Source organism: Clarias gariepinus, chromosome 28 (genome assembly GCF_024256425.1).
Source record: "Clarias gariepinus isolate MV-2021 ecotype Netherlands chromosome 28, CGAR_prim_01v2, whole genome shotgun sequence".
NCBI lineage: Eukaryota > Metazoa > Chordata > Actinopteri > Siluriformes > Clariidae > Clarias > Clarias gariepinus.
Genome location: NC_071127.1, coordinates 17,400,481 through 17,416,886, shown reverse-complemented (window position 1 = coordinate 17,416,886; position 16,406 = coordinate 17,400,481). Strand labels below are relative to the sequence as shown.

Sequence of the window (16,406 nt, the reverse complement as noted above, 5' to 3'; positions counted from 1 at the left end):
AAGGCTAATCGATTTAAAAAATTAAAAACTCTTTGTCAAGAACAATTTGATATCTTATGTTTACAAGAAACTAGATTAACAACGTTTTCAGATGTTAGAGAGACAAAAGAATTGTGGGACAGAGGACCCTCCTTCTTCTCAATTGGGGAAAATAAGGCAGACGGTATAGCAATATTATTTTATAACAACAAGATTAAAACTATTAAAAGCCGAGAGATAATTCCAGGTAGACTCATGTTAATGGATGTCTTTTATTGTGGTCGGAAAATTAGAATAATTAATCTGTATACAGCGCAAGACACGGTTAGGAAAATCCAATTATTTAGAAAACTTAAAATGTTATTATGTGTCGGTTTCCCGATAGTAATCTGTGGTGACTTTAACACTATTACTGACGAAAATGATAGGATTTCAGATAAATTGTGTAAAATTAGGAGAGAAGGGATCTTCTTAAGAACCATGATGAATGAACACCAATGCCTGGACATTTTTAGAATTTTATTTCCAATGAAGACTGACTTTACAAGATTTGATGTTAATTGCAAAACCCGGATTGACAGAATCTACATTAGCAACAATTTTGGAGTAAAGTATTATAAGACTAAATTGTTAATTGACTCAGACCATCTAACTGTTATGTGTGGACTTTATTTTAAAAATGTTCCAAGAGTTAGTTATTGGAAGTTAAATGTGCAAATGTTTAAAAGCTTTTCTTTGATCCTAGATACAAAAAACGAAATAAATAGAATACAATCTCTAGATGTACTCACAATAAATAATTGTGAACTATGGGAAGTTTTAAAAAAACAATTAAAGGCCTTCTTAAAATATAAAAGTCGTACGTATAACAAAGAAAAAAATGATAAATATAATGGTATCATGAATGAATATATTGAGTTAAAAACAAAAGCCTACCGAAATGAAATCGAAGAAAACACTTTAAATAACCTTAAAAAAGAGATTGAATCTTATCATAATGAAACCTTGTTCAATATTCAGGTGCACGCAGGAACAAACACAGAAGAACTTTTAAATTCAAACAAAAGTATATCATTATACAATAGAAGAAAAGAATCTAAGTTTATAGGATTAATTAAGGCAGAAGATGGAACGGTGGTAAATCAACCCGAAGAAATTAGAAAAACAATCCGTCAACTATGTTTAAATATGTACAAAGAAATCGAAATTGATGATAACCTGCTAAAAACCTTCTTAAATGATCAAAGTCAAACAACTACGTTTTCAAAAAATATAGATCAAGAAGTCGAAGAGAGCGAAGTCAACACAGCAATTCAGCAATTAAATTTTAAAAAATCACCAGGGAAAGACGGTCTTCCTCTAGAATTCTATAACAAATTTTCTTCAGACATATCTAAACTGTTAACTAAGGCTTTCAATGAGGGCATTAACAAAGGTTTCATGTATGACTCCTTTTATGATGGTATATTATCCTTACTATATAAAAATGGAGACACACAAGACATTAATAATTGGAGACACTTAACTCTAATGAATGTAGACTATAAAATTTTTGCAAAAATAATCATGAATCGTATGACTGAAATATTAGATTTAATTATTTCCAAAGAGCAAACGTGTGCAATTAAAGGTAGACTCATGTGGGACAATTTAAACACCTTAAGAGAACTTGTGTATGAGAAACACGAAGCCGGTTTTTACGTGGTGGCTTTGGATCAAAGAAAAGCTTTTGATCTTATATCTAGAAAATATTTATGGGAAGTCTTAAGAATGTACAATTTCTCTGAACACTTTATAAAAATGGTTCAATGTTTGTATGCACAATCTAATATGCAAGTCAACGTCAATGGTCATCTGACGGAGTCTTTTACAATAAGGAGAGGTGTTAAACAAGGATGTCCCCTGAGTGCGGCCCTTTATGTTCTGGCAATAAGTCCATTAATTCATAAAATTCAAAGTGACGAGCGACTTGAAGGAGTAAAATTAGGGGAGAACAGAATTGTAATATCTGCTTATGCAGACGACATTACAGTTTTTATTAAATCAAAACATGACCTAGAAATAATACTCGAGCATTTTAAATCGTATGAAAAAGTCTCGGGAGCGTCATTAAATATGAATAAAACTGAATGTGTATGGATCGGAAATCCTACCAAGAAATTTAATGTCCAAATTCCAGAGACTCAACATTTAAAAGTTTTGGGAGTTTACATTGACAACGAAGGATGTGTTGAACATAATTGGGCTAAAAAAGAAAATGTAATTAAGGAAGAATTAGATAAATGGAAAATGCGGAACTTAAGTTACAAAGTGCGAATTAATATTATCAAAACCTTTATATTATCTAAAATAATGTTTTTAACATGTATCTTTCCACCACCAGATAAATGGATAAAAAAACTTAACAAAATATGCTGTAACTTCGTCTGGGACACGACCAGAGAAGTCACTAAACGAACATTGTTATTTAAGAACAGAGACCTAGGCGGATTAGGTGCCATCGATTTCGGCATCAAAACCAAAATCTCTGCTATTAAAATAATCTCGAGCGGGATCAACAGAAACGCGAAATGGATCGGAAACATCACCAATTGGAAACAAAAGAAAGGCCGCCTCAGAACTGCAGTACCCTACTATAAACTTATATTTTCGGATTTTACATATAAATATAGAGATTTAAACATTGATTGGATAAATGACTCTAATAAAAAAATCTTTACTTTAATTAATGACCAAATCCATGGACAAACAATAGCATTTAAAAATCTTGAAATTGACCAAAATGCTGAATGCATAAAAAACTTACAAAATAAAAACCTCTCTGAGAACATTCGAGACACATCCTGGCTGGTGGCTGTAAGAAGACTTCCAGTAAGAGCAGTAGTCAAATGGAGCTGTTTTGTTAAGACTACCACGTGTCCCATGCCAGGATGTGAAGAAATTGAAACGCTTGAACATTTTCTCCTCTAATGTTATCGCTCTAAGGAAGTGTGGGACAAAATAAGTGACATTGGTGTAAAAATTGAAATTAATATGAAATCAGTGTTTTATGGCATTTTTAATGGAAAATACAATCAAAAAGAACGTGATGTTTTCTGGTATATAATATGTGTAACAAAGTCAAAACTTTGGAAAACACGCTCTCGGATGACCATTGATCAACAATTTGTGTCTAGTGAAAAAGTTGTTAAAAGTATTCAAATACATCTGAAAAAACAAAGGACTATAAACAAAACATTGGGGGATTCTGTTATGTGGGATTCACTCTCCTTATAGATGTGGACTCTATGAACTATAACAATTGTTAAATTTTGTTTGCAAATTTATTTATTATTATAATTATTCTTATTGTATTATTAATTATAACAATAATAATAATTGTCATTATTATTTCTTATTATTACCCTTTGACGTATTTGTCCTTTGAATGAAATCATCGTTGTGGATATTGTAATGTAATGTAATGTGACTGTCATTGTAATCATTTACAATCATTATATGCCTTTTCTCAATAAAAAAAAAAAAAAAAAGCAAAACCGGGGGAAAAGCTCGCGCTAAGGCCAAGACTCGCTCATCCAGAGCAGGATTGCAGTTTCCCGTGGGCCGTGTCCATAGGCTTCTCCGTAAAGGGAACTACGCCGAGCGTGTTGGTGCCGGTGCTCCGGTCTACTTGGCCGCCGTGTTGGAGTATTTGACCGCTGAGATTCTCGAGCTGGCTGGCAATGCCGCCCGCGACAACAAGAAGACTCGTATCATTCCCCGACATCTGCAGCTCGCTGTGCGTAACGATGAGGAGCTGAACAAACTGCTCGGTGGAGTAACCATCGCTCAGGGTGGTGTGTTGCCTAACATCCAGGCTGTCCTTCTTCCCAAGAAGACCGAGAAGCCGGCCAAGACCAAGTAACTTCCCCCACTGCTGCATTTGTCAGTACCCAAAGGCTCTTTTAAGAGCCACCCATTTTTCCCTTTAAAAGTGCGACTTTCTTTGTTAGTAATCATGGGTTTAACGCGGGTGTGAGTAGAAACTGTATAAACCTAAGAATAATTACAATGGATCCCATGTTCTCCAGTCGGGGTCTACTTGTGTGCTACACTATATGCTTCTGAGAGACTATATAATATTGTGAGAGGAATTGTGTTCGGAAGACAGTAATATTTTAAGCTACATTTTTTAGAAATGTTTTCCTGTTATATGAAGTGAATACTTGTAAGTATTCAGTTTATTTTTCTACCAAAGTTATTCTGTCCAATAGGGTATGTAATGCTCAAATGACGTTAGGTTCAAATTTTATGTCACATACAGTCATACACAGTACGATATTCAGTGAAATGCTTACACGACTGCCAGTGACCTTAAAAAAAAAGCTTGTACATAAGAAAATAAATATAAATAAAGAATACGTTAAGAACATAAATAACTAGTAAAATATGCTGTACAAAAATACTGTAATAAAAGAAATGTTCGAAAATAAGAACTAGTGAAATGAGAACAAAATATCAATATAACAGATATAAAAATATAAAAATGAAATATGTCAAAACAGAAATTTAGAAGTATAGAAGTTTTAAATGGCTCTGGTGTGCAAATATGCAAAAGAAGTGACTTCGTAAGTGTCTTATTTAAAGTGATTTGTGCTAAAAATCTAAATGTCTTATTTAAAGTGATTTCTGCTATTAGTGATAAAGTTACCGCAAGGATCGTAGTGTACGTTATTGCTTATGATCTATCTCGCTGATATCTGGAAAGCCCGATTCTCTCTCTGTATCACTCTTACATCCCCGCTGACGAAGTCTTAAAATAAATCACTTGGGAACTAAAATGAAAAAGAATAAAAAGTAAAACTGGTAAAATAGGAAATATGCATAAGATTACGTTTTGACGTGTCTTATGTATATACCCTTGTAAATATGTATAGTTTAGGTCTAAATTCCTGCCTAATATATGTCTATATTATAATAATAGTCTGCTCTTATTCATGTATATACATATATAGCCTACATCCTCATATTTATATGCTATCTTTGTGGCTTAAACGGGACCTGGGTCCTAATTTCGTACCGGAACATGGACGTGTGCTGGTATGACAATAAAGCATCCTTGAAATAACATTTGATAAAGTTGTTTTATTGATTTTCACAATCAATCAATCAATCTTCATACATCCATGGACACTATATTCCACGCACATCACATCTACACTACATGTTTACGTTTACATTCTGGACCATTGCACATTGAACGTTTACATTCTGGACCAATGCACAAAGACACTTTAATAACCACTGCACAAAGTCATTTTTTCTATGCATATTTGCACACCATTATATTTCTATTTGTACAGTATATTTCTATTTTCAGTTCTATTTTTCCTAGTTAAATCTTATTTCTATATTTAAATTTTCTATCGTATTTCTTTTATTCATATTTATTACTTATTATAAGGTTTAATTCTCTTTTTAAGGTCACTGGCGGTCGTGTAAGCAATTCACTACATTTCGTACTGTGTATGTGACAAATAACATTTGAATTTAACGCAAGTCTGCTTGGTTTTGGATACAGATATAAGAGGTTTTGAACGAGTCGGTGGTGGAAGAGGAGCCAATAAACACGAGGTGACGTAACGCACTGGAACCAATGACAGGCCGCGCTTTCAAGACGCCCAATCAGCTCAGCCGAGCGTTCGGTTGTAAATAGGCCGCGGTCTGTGGCTTTGCTTATTCGCTTTTCTTCGAAAAAGCTCAGAGTTCGTTAGCTATGGCAAGAACTAAGCAGACCGCGCGTAAATCCACCGGTGGTAAGGCGCCCAGAAAGCAGCTAGCCACTAAAGCTGCCCGCAAAAGCGCTCCGGCTACCGGCGGCGTGAAGAAGCCTCACCGTTACAGGCCCGGCACAGTGGCTTTAAGAGAGATTCGCCGTTACCAGAAGTCTACCGAGCTGCTCATCCGTAAGTTGCCGTTCCAGCGCCTGGTGAGAGAAATCGCTCAAGACTTCAAGACTGACTTGCGCTTTCAGAGCTCGGCTGTCATGGCCCTGCAGGAGGCAAGCGAGGCCTATTTGGTCGGCCTGTTCGAAGATACCAATCTGTGCGCGATCCACGCCAAGAGAGTGACCATCATGCCCAAGGACATTCAGCTGGCCCGTCGTATTCGCGGAGAGCGCGCTTAGACTACAACTTCGTATAATCTACACAAAGGCTCTTTTAAGAGCCACCTCATTGTTTCAGAAAAGTTAGGTTTCTCTATTTTCTTAAATTATTACAGCATTGTTTGTACATATTTCCGTACACAAATTGACTCATTTGAAAATCTTACACAATATATCTACATATGTTTGGTAATAAATTTCAATATTCAAATATTTATAAGTTTGTTTAATGTGTTTAAAATCATATGTAATTATGAACATCTGTTCCACTGCCCAAACCCCCATATGTAATGAAAAGGTAAGAATAAAAGTTACAGAAGACAGACATTAATAATAAACTTTTGTCATATAGTCTTTTAATGTCATGTAAAGCTTGTAAAATCCAGACCAACAAATGCACCTATACACATGTAATGAGAATAAAATCGGTCTTCTTTAAAATAAACATCAACATGAAAAGCAAATATGCATTTAATATTAAGAGTTGTTTTGTGTATATTGTTATAGCCCCTATCTGTTAAATATAAAAGTGTAGCATCACATTAAGTGATTTTGACACTGACTTGAGCTGATATTTTAATTTTAAAATGCAGTACATAAGTATTGAGATTATTTTAAAGAAGTAATATAGTATGCTAAATTAATTGAGATTATTCAAAACTCTTGTCCTTCCAAATTTATGTTTTTCCCCCCTCACCAAACAATGATTTTACTTCAATTGATTAATTTAAATAATACAATTTGAGGCCTTCAGTGCTGTTGTATGTTAGTATTGAGACACTCATCTCTAGTACAGTGGAACCTCGGATTACGTGTATATTTCGTTCCGGAAGTGGGCTCGTATTCCAAAACACTCGTAAACCAAATTAAATTTTCCCATAAGAAATAATGGAAACTTAAATTATTTGTTCTACAGCCCCAAAAAATAAATACATAAAAATAATTAATACAAAATATTAAGTAAAAATAAAACAAATTAACCTGCACGTTACCTTTAAAAAAAGTTAAAATTAAATCCCGGCAGATAAGCGTTTCCCTTTGTGCATGCAGGCGCTGTGTATGTGTGCGTGTGTGTGTGTGAGGCTAGAGTAAGTGGAGACTCTTGCTTTCAGCCCCTCCTGTCTCCCTTTCCTCATCTTACACATTAAAACTTTCTTCTTTTGTTTAAACACACTCACACACATTGACGGAAAGACTGTTGTTCTGTTTTTATTAAAGCTAAATTATTAAAGCTTCTCCGCTTTTTTTTATGTTGCTCGCGACAGTGTACCAGCCCGTTAATCCATGCTCGTGGTGGATGAGAAGGACAAACTGCTCGATGCCCGTTCTTTTATTTTCCGCATTGTCAGGTTATAGTACAAACTTTCGGGTGGATCCTGCACTTAAATCCAACTAAAAACTACTGAAAAACAAAACTCAGCCTAAATCTCACATTCACATTCACACACACCGGATTGCATTACCCACAATGCATCTCCCGCACTGGACTACACTTTTGTAAACAGAGGTCATAAATCAACGTCTCTCTCCCGCTACACAGTTTCATCTAAAAAAAAAAAAAAAGCAAAAAACATCGCTAAAGACATTCGTGTGAGCGCAAACTAGCAGAATCACAGCTGTAAAGTAAAACAAACAAACAAATGACCCAGCATCTTACCTTGATCTTTATCTTGAAAAGATTTGCGACAGAGTTTCTTCGGAGCGCAGAGTGTGTGTCTCTTGCCTTTATTTCTGTGCGCGCGTCTGTTTGTGAATGAGGGTTTCACACACACACACACAGCCGGCACAGTGTCTAATTACGCTTGCGCACGTGCGCACACACACACACACACACTGCGATAAGGAAGAAAATAGATTTTTAACCTCTGTATTAAGAATTTCCTTTGCCTTACTCGCGTGCACACATGTGTGTTATAAGAAACAGTACACGCGCTGTACACACGCGCTTCCGAACACAAAATAAAATGTTTTACAGACACACGGGGTCACAGTGTTATAGTAAACAGTATGCGCGTGCACAGATGTTGATTATACCAAGAAGAGACGAGCACTAAGACCCAGCAGGGGAGACGATTCCGCAGCGCAGGAGAGAGAAAAACCGTTGGCTCAGTTGTGATCACGTGACGCTCAGCGTCTAAACAAGAAGCGCATGCGTGAAACATGATACTCGGTGCTCGTAAACCAAGAAAATGCTCGTTTTTCAAGTTCAATTTTATTAAAAATCTTTGCTCGTCTTGCAGAACACTCGTAAACCGTGTTACTCGTAATCCGAGGTTCCACTGTATATGCATTTGAATGTGTCTGGCCATCTAAGCAGCAGCACAGTGGTGTGGTTTGTACTGCTGCCTTGCACTATCAAGCTCTATGTTCAGTTCCTGTTTCATGGTTTGTGTGCATGAAGTTTGCATGTTGTCCCCGTGGGTAGGGAGATCCCTCTGGGCACTCTGGTTTCCTCCAACAGTCCAAAGCCATGCAGATCACCCAAAAATAAAGTAATCCAATGTGTGCGTGCCAGGGCACATTTAAGCAGAATGGCTCGATTTGTGATGTCACTATTTAGTTCTTTACTATCTGGTTGACAAGCTAATTAGAATCCGCTGATATTAAATCTAGCTATAATTCCTCTTACTTCCAGAACTTCTCTTTCACAATTAGAGTCCTGGAATATGGCCGTACCATCAGGGAAGATGCTGGGTGGAAATTGTAAATGCCTTTATTTTGATGTTGATTTTTTTTTCATTAAAAATGTTTAAGTGATCTCCTTCATATTAAGATTTACCACTGCTCTTCTGGGTTTTAATAATGTGTTGAAAGGTTCTTAACTCAGGTCCAAGAATTAAAAATTTCCTTAGTTGTTTTCTTTGCTTTATGCAGCCCAATAATTTAAAACTTCTGAAATGGTGACAATATATAACAATAAAAAGTCCACCGTCCTTGTATGAAATAAGCAAATAAAACAGTAAAACAATTAATAAATAATAATAATACTACTTGGTTTTAAAAGTTCAGAAATATATTAAGTGCTAAATTATTTAGGGCATTAACACTACTTTAAATGTGACCCTGAACTGCACGGAAAGCCAGTGTAAGGATGCCAAGACAGGAGTTAAGTGTTCCCATTAAAAAACGTGCAGCAACAATTTGGATCAGTAAACCGTGCAATCGAGGCCTGTCCAACACCAGGACCATTACAATAATCAAGCCAACTTGAAATGAAAGTGTGACCTTGAACAAGACGAGCCCAAGCTCAAAAAACGCAAGTTAATTTGCTTATCCAGTTTCAAATCACTGTCCTTTAAAACACCCCATTTTTCTAGCAGTTGGTTTTACATTCAATTCACATTCAATTTACATTCCCTGAGGGAACTCCTCTCAGGGAAAGGGTCAACACGGGCTGCATTAAGTCCAAACACCAGCACTTCAGTTTTAGTCTCATTAAGAGTTAGAAAATTTAAAGCCATGCAAAACTATGCTTTGACATCCTCTAGTCATTCCAAATGTGTTAAAGTGTTTGTATCCATCTGTGTCAGAGGAAGATATTTCTAATATCATCTGCAAAACAGTGAAAAGACATTCTGTCTTTCCTAATTATGCGTCCCAATTGCAGTAAGTAAAGTAAAAATAACAAAGGCCCAAGACAATTGTGCGACTCCACATGTGAGGACTGCTGATGAGAATACAGTGTGTGAAAAAACTTCTGTTTGTCAGGTAAGATCTAAACCAGTAATCAACACACTTTGTTGGAATGATCCACAGTGTCAAATGCAGCTGTGATATCCAAAAAGCGGAAGAAAGGCAGAATTCCCTGAGTCAGTAGTTATTAAGAGATCATTAAGAACTTTTTAATTGGTGCTGTGGGGAGCTTTAAAACAAGATTGGAACACCTCAAGAATGTGCGTCTAAGTAAGACTAAGTATGACTAGGGCTGTACAGAGACAATGTCTGCAGTAAAGAAATTGTAAGTTAGATATTGGTCTGAAGTCAGAATCAAGGGATCCCGGTTAGGTTTTTTTTATTATTAGTTGCACCACAGAATGCTTAAAAGTCTCAGCCACATCACCAGGAGTCAACCTGACATTTTAAAGTTCCTGAACCACTGGTCCAGTGGTATGAAAGATCTTTTAAAAAAAATCAAGGAGGGAGAACATCTGTGGGACAGGATTAACATTTTCTATAGCCTACAATTTCTAAAAATGGAAGTGAAACAATTCAATTCAATTTTATTTGTATAGCGCTTTTAGCAATTTTCATTGCCGCAAAGCAGCTTTACATAGTTAAAAGAATTATTTAGGTTTGTATAAAATGTGAATTTGTATAAATCAAAATGGTCAGTTTGTCCCTGGTGAGCAAGCCGAGGGCGACAGTGGCAAGGAAAAACTCCCTGAGATGGTAATAGGAAGAAACCTTGAGAGGAACCAGACTCAACAGGGAACCCATCCTCATTTGGGTGAAACAGAAAGCAGTAAATGATCTGCATTTATACAGTGTGTAGGGTGGGAGGCAGTTCAGCTATAATAGCTGATGTTAATTGATGTTAATATGGAGTCCAGGTAGTTATTGAAGAAACAAACTGCTTAAAAGTGGCAGATCATGTAGCATGAGTGAGTAACACCAGAAAACTGCAGATAACTATTTGACTTGATGCTAGGACTTCATACTAAATACTAATTACTGATAGCAATTAAATGAAGAAAAAAAAAATCTTATTAACCTGATTGACATTATTAAAAAATAAACAATTAGAATGTCATTAAAACATTTGCACCCTTTCAATATTGGTTTATATGTAGTTTCTCAGAGATTTACACATTTGGTTTTCTCAAATGGCATAAAATCACAGAGCTCTTCAGGTTAAAAATAAAATAATCTATAAAAATAAAACAAAATACATAAAAGGTCTTCATGTGTTTTTCACAGTGTCCAGGGGAATCCCTAGTACTGACCTGGCCTTCTCTATCAGCTGTGTCTAGTCTTTTCCTGTCTGCAGTAGAGAGGCTGCTGCACCAGCAAACAACTCCAGAGAAGACGGCTGATTCCACCAAAGAGACAAAAAAAGGTCTTTGGTAGTGCTCCACTTCTCAGCAGAAAGAATCTGCTCTGTACTTTTCTATAGATTGCATCCGTGTCGGAACAGTACAGTTTATTGTTTTATAAATACCTGGGTGTTCATCTAGAGTCCACTCTCTCAATATCCTTTCCATGATTGTTTACTGGTGATAGGGAATGCAGAGGACTGATTTAGAACTTTGTGGTCTGGTGCCACAAACATACTTCACTATCATTATCCTCTGTGATCAGGCCGACGAATTCCCACATTCAGCTGCTTGTTCGCCGCTCTTTTTATCTATGCCATTACCATTACCATCACTACTGCCATCTAGTGTATAGGTGGGTTTATTGTTGCTAAATGTATACAAAAATGCCCAGTTGAACTTTTTGATGATATTCTAATTTATTGAGATTTAAGTAAGCTAATGTTACTATTGGGTATTGCAGAGACTGATTTCCCTGATTACACAGTGTGAAGTTCAGTTCTGTGTTTTAACTTCTTCTGTATCTTTTGTTCTGGAGCAGTGGAACCTGAGCAAAAGTTCCTCCCTCAAGCAGTGGCTCTAGTGTGTTCACTGAGTCCCACAATGAAATGATACGCTGCATATGAAGGTTAACAAAAATAAGTGTTTCACTCACCAATTTTATCAAGTACATTATATTATAAAGAAATTATATTAACATTTCAGGATAAGGATTTTTTCCTCCTTCTTTTATTTTTCTAAAATGTCCCCCTAATGGCTAAACCATTCCCAGCCCGGAGCGGGGTTGGGGAGGGGGGTGTAAACTAGATATATATTCTTCCGAATAATTTCATCAGGACAGAAGAATGAAATATGACTGTAAAACTGTACAGTATAGTATATATTTCTTGTGTTATGAATGATCTGTGGTTTATTTGGTGACATGTCGTAGTGTAAACGAATAAAAAGAAAATTATATATACTTATTTAATGCTTTCTACAAATCTTTCTATTTACTATGTTCAATCGTTTTCTATGTTTCATGATGCTTGAGTCGACACAGGGTGATTTGAAATACATGTTCTTCTTTTTATCTGTTGGCAAGAAGGTGTGAAGCTAAGCATCACCCATCCCATTAAACAGTGGGGAGAAAGATGACTCACTCTTTTAAATACTGTATGTCAAGCCACTCCGCTGCAAAATGCAATTTGCTGACAGAGCAAGGGCCATGATCCTGTTAGTGGCAACCGAAGACATAGTGTACAGTAAAGAACGTCGTTTTCAATTTGGTCACCCAAAAAAAAAAAAATCTTTTGATGGAGAAGGACTGGACCTAGAGTGGCTGGATGAGTGACGAAACAGTTCAGATGAATTATTGGACATCCAATGCCGCAGGGTAAGGGGTAGCAATATTAATGTAATAGCTAACATATCTACTTTGGTTATGAGCTAGATTAAAGTACTTTTTGCAAGAGACAACTGGGAACAAATATACATTATGCCGGTTAATTCAATAAGGCAGTAAGCGCACTACCGTACACGAGCGCTCAAAAGTTTGTACACCCTTTCTCTCACCGTAAAACAATACTGAAGGTGTTTATCCAAACTATACATTACATATAAATACATACATTATAGATTTACACAAATTTCACAGTATGAAAGAAGTGTTATTAATCTCAGATCAATAGTACAATTTCTATCATGACTGCACTGATGCCTTTATTCACTCTAAAAAATAAAACTGTGCTGTACTCAATTTTTTTGGTGAAACATTTTTACACTTAAAAATTTTGAGTAAATATAAAAAAAAATATAAAAATCATGTAAAATATACTTCATGAATTGAGTACAAGTCAGTAAAAAAATTAAGTAGACCTGAATAACTATATTTAGTACAATGATGTACAAAATTTAGTAAATGTAATGAAAATTAGAAGTTAATGAAAAGTGAAAATTAGTAGATACAGTATAATTGAAATGGAAGGTAGAAGATACTGAAAATTATACTATTATTTAATAAACAAATGTGCTACATTTACTAAATATTTAACTGAATGAAAGAAACAATACACACATTTTCATTTTCATTTTAATTAAACATTTATTTGGCAAATTTGACAAGACATGAAATCTAAACTCAACCTGGTTTAATTTGCAAATTGCATGTAACAAGATCATAAACAAAGAGCTGAATTTATGTTATTAGTAAACAGTTTCAGAAACAATACTCCTGCCACAAGTATTATACAGTTAACACATGGAAAGTAGACTTTTGTATTGGAATCTAATGAGTCACAGTTTACATCTGAAAGATTGCACACCTTCACACTTCAGTTTCCTGCAAACTGTGGGATCCATACAAATGTGTGTGCAGACCTTCTCAGGTCTTAAAGAAGCAATGACAGTCTAAATGAACACAGGACACTAAATATCCATGACCAACAGTACCATGCTTCACTCGATAATGATCGAAATTCCTTTTGATGATACGACAAATGTGCAGAGCTTACACCGCCATCCCATAATGCTGGCACCTGAAAAAGGAACAATAGTATACAAGTAAGTACAAGTGTGACTGTTAATATAAAGTCTACCAGACTGGTAAAATAGTACTTCCGTGCAAATACATACTTTTTGGACTAATAGTCTATTTCTATCTTTGATTCAATGGTTAAACATTTAATACTTCTGTAACATTTAAAAAAGTTGACATTTACCTCCTGTTTTATCTCCATTCAACTTCTCTTCATTAGTGGTGTTGGTGCTGTGAAAGAGATATAGAAAATATATAACATGTTTCACACAAACACACACACACAAAATCAATCAGTTTTAGGTTATTTTACTTACATATCAGAACATACATAATGTTTCACTTCAATATTTTAATTTCTTATTACTTTCTCCCAATTCTAATTCTGAGAGAAATGTTGTATTTTCACTAAATCTTTATATTTCATAGCTTTAGTTATTAGTACAGTACTTAGCACATTTATTTGATAACATCTGCTGCTGCTGCTTGCTTAGTGTTTAATCATGTTAAAAATACTCATATACAGTAACGTATAAAACAGTACCAGAGTCCGGACACTGCACCTCATTTCTGCTGTTTAAACCGGATTTGTTCTGAGTTTCTTCCTTAAAGTGTCGGAGTGACCGAGCAGACTCGCGGTTCAGTGTGTGAGGTGGACCGGTACACATGCTAGTTTTATATCCTCGCCACAGTTGCGGTAGGCTGCGCAAAATCACCGCATTTGGCGGGAGAAATTCAAATATTGCGGCACAACCGCCGCCGTTTACACCGGGAAACCCGGAAAAAACCCGGAAAAAACCCGGACATGCACGCGCTGCTGCTCGGTGTTAAATCTCTCCTTTTACACCAGATTTCAAGTGTCTGTATTAAACGCGCTTTAGCTGAGCAGTTTGGTGGTTGGAACAAACAAGCTAAATCACACTGAACCCCAGGACTGGCCTGTTGCTAGCTATCGTTAGCTCTGGAGCTCGGCTGTGACAGGATTCAGAACAGTAACTCACACCCTATAAAGTTGTGTGTGCAGGCAGACAGAGTCATTATTACAGTAACTTGTGTTAGCTGTTTACTCACCAGGATTTGTAAGGAATGTTCCAGAATGTCCCAGGTGCTTCATGTCCATTCTCACATCCTCACAGCCTTCTTGTCTCTGATGTTACACCAGACTTCCCATGAGCACTTGCACAGGGCAATTTACTCAATTATTTAAGTTTTTGTTGTTAAAAATAAAGAATATTGAGTTGGAATAATTTATAATTGTAGTTTTTGAAACTAATCAGTACAATTACTCCATTAACAGATATTTTGATTGAAATGTATAAAAAAATATTAAGTGCATGTTAAAAATATAATTAAGTTAGTCAAATACTGATTTTTACTAGTGAAGTAAACTTAAATTATAGTGTAAATTTAAGACAAAATGAATAATTGTTTTTTTAGGCATTTATTTTGATTTGTCTAACTCAAACAATCATGTATGTGACTTTTAGAGATTTTATTAAGGTAACATAACTTTTTTATAACTGTGAAATTTACAAGGCCACAGAATCATTTTTTAGAGTGTTGGCTATTAGGCTGAATAAATTGAATATTGGATAAGCCATAACTAACTAAAACAATGTGCCAAAAATACACTACATTAAAAAAACAACAACTGAAAGTATTCACGCTCCCATGTACAGATATTGTAATCTTTATTCTTCTGTTTTTTCTGTACACTGAAGCTCACTATTACAGCTGCTACTAATACCACTGCTACTGCTACTAATATTTTTTGCTCTTTAACTGCTTGATTGTAATTTGACAAAATTCTTAAATACTTTTTCTTTTTTAGCTACACAGACAAATGCTTGAATACACAACAGAATCTCCATCAAGTTCTGAGGTCAGTGAGGATGAATATATTCCTCATTTATCTCAAGAAACAGAAAGTGACAGTTTAGCAGAAAATATCAAACTGCACAAGATTAAGAAACAAAAGTTACAAAAATCATTCTTAGCTGCCCTTTGGAAAGTAGTTGTCCAACCCCTCAAGAGAAGGCATACAACACATTCCAATTCGCTGACTGAAAATTACACCAGAGACTCCACCTCACTTGATGCTAATGACTCCACCACACCTGATAGTTCTGACTGTGATGACGCTAAAGAAAAAAGAACATGGCGGCAGACTGTACAACAAAAAGTGTGTGTTTTGCTCTAAGCCTTTCAGCAAAATGTCACGCTATTTGGAATCAAAAGACAAAGATAAGCCAGAAATGGCTAGAGCAGTTGCATGTCCCATCAGGTCTAAAAAGCAAAAAATACAGTGGGGTTTATTAAGAAATCGAGTGAATCATGCTCATAACAATCGGGTGCTTAGAGAAGAAAAGGGAATAGTTATACCCCGTCAATAAGCTAATGTATCTGTAACAGCCAGCAATTACTTGCATTGTATTAACTGTGAAGCTTACCGCAAGAGGAGATATGGAGGCACATGCAAGATGTCAGCTCAGCAGAGAAGTCAAGGGTTTAAAGCCAGGAGTGTCTAGAGACCATGCTTTATATAAATGTGCTAAGGCATATCCAGACAATGTAAATGCATGGCTTTGGAAACTGGTACAGTGCATGCATGATGATAAGAAAACAAATCTTGTCCGCAAAGAAAAATACATACTTAAATTCGGAGAGCATCTCTTCAAGAAACATGGACATGATGCCACTAAACACAAATATATCCGACAAAAGGAGCATGAGA

General features: G+C 35.7%; 2 protein-coding genes and 1 long non-coding RNA gene across 4 annotated transcripts; 2 read left to right on the top strand and 1 right to left on the bottom strand.

Annotated features, from left to right (window-relative positions):
* Positions 1–1,874: 1,874 nt before the first annotated feature.
* On the top strand, positions 1,875–3,883 carry LOC128515622 (histone H2A-like). Its single transcript, XM_053489708.1, has 2 exons — positions 1,875–1,885; positions 3,511–3,883. The coding sequence occupies exons 1-2, from the start codon at positions 1,875–1,877 to the stop codon at positions 3,881–3,883; spliced, it is 384 nt and encodes a 127-aa protein (XP_053345683.1).
* A 1,836-nt stretch (positions 3,884–5,719) lies between these two features.
* LOC128515770 (histone H3) lies at positions 5,720–6,151 on the top strand. The gene has a single exon (XM_053489923.1). The coding sequence runs from the start codon at positions 5,735–5,737 to the stop codon at positions 6,143–6,145; it is 411 nt and encodes a 136-aa protein (XP_053345898.1). The 5' UTR covers positions 5,720–5,734; the 3' UTR covers positions 6,146–6,151.
* Positions 6,152–13,455: 7,304 nt separating this feature from the next.
* Positions 13,456–14,894, bottom strand: LOC128515772 (uncharacterized). Of its 2 annotated transcripts, none has more exons than XR_008356706.1 (3): positions 14,744–14,894; positions 13,857–13,903; positions 13,456–13,673 (listed from the first exon to the last, which is right to left on the bottom strand). It is a non-coding gene; the product is annotated as an uncharacterized LOC128515772 (long non-coding RNA). The 2 variants fall into 2 exon arrangements; XR_008356705.1 differs by lacking the exon at positions 14,744–14,894 and adding an exon at positions 14,217–14,330.
* Positions 14,895–16,406: the final 1,512 nt, after the last annotated feature.

Bases quoted from the DNA above. Each gene is read 5' to 3' on its own strand.
- LOC128515770 (XM_053489923.1), top strand. From the start codon at position 5,735: ATGGCAAGAACTAAGCAGACCGCGCGTAAATCCACCGGTGGTAAGGCG.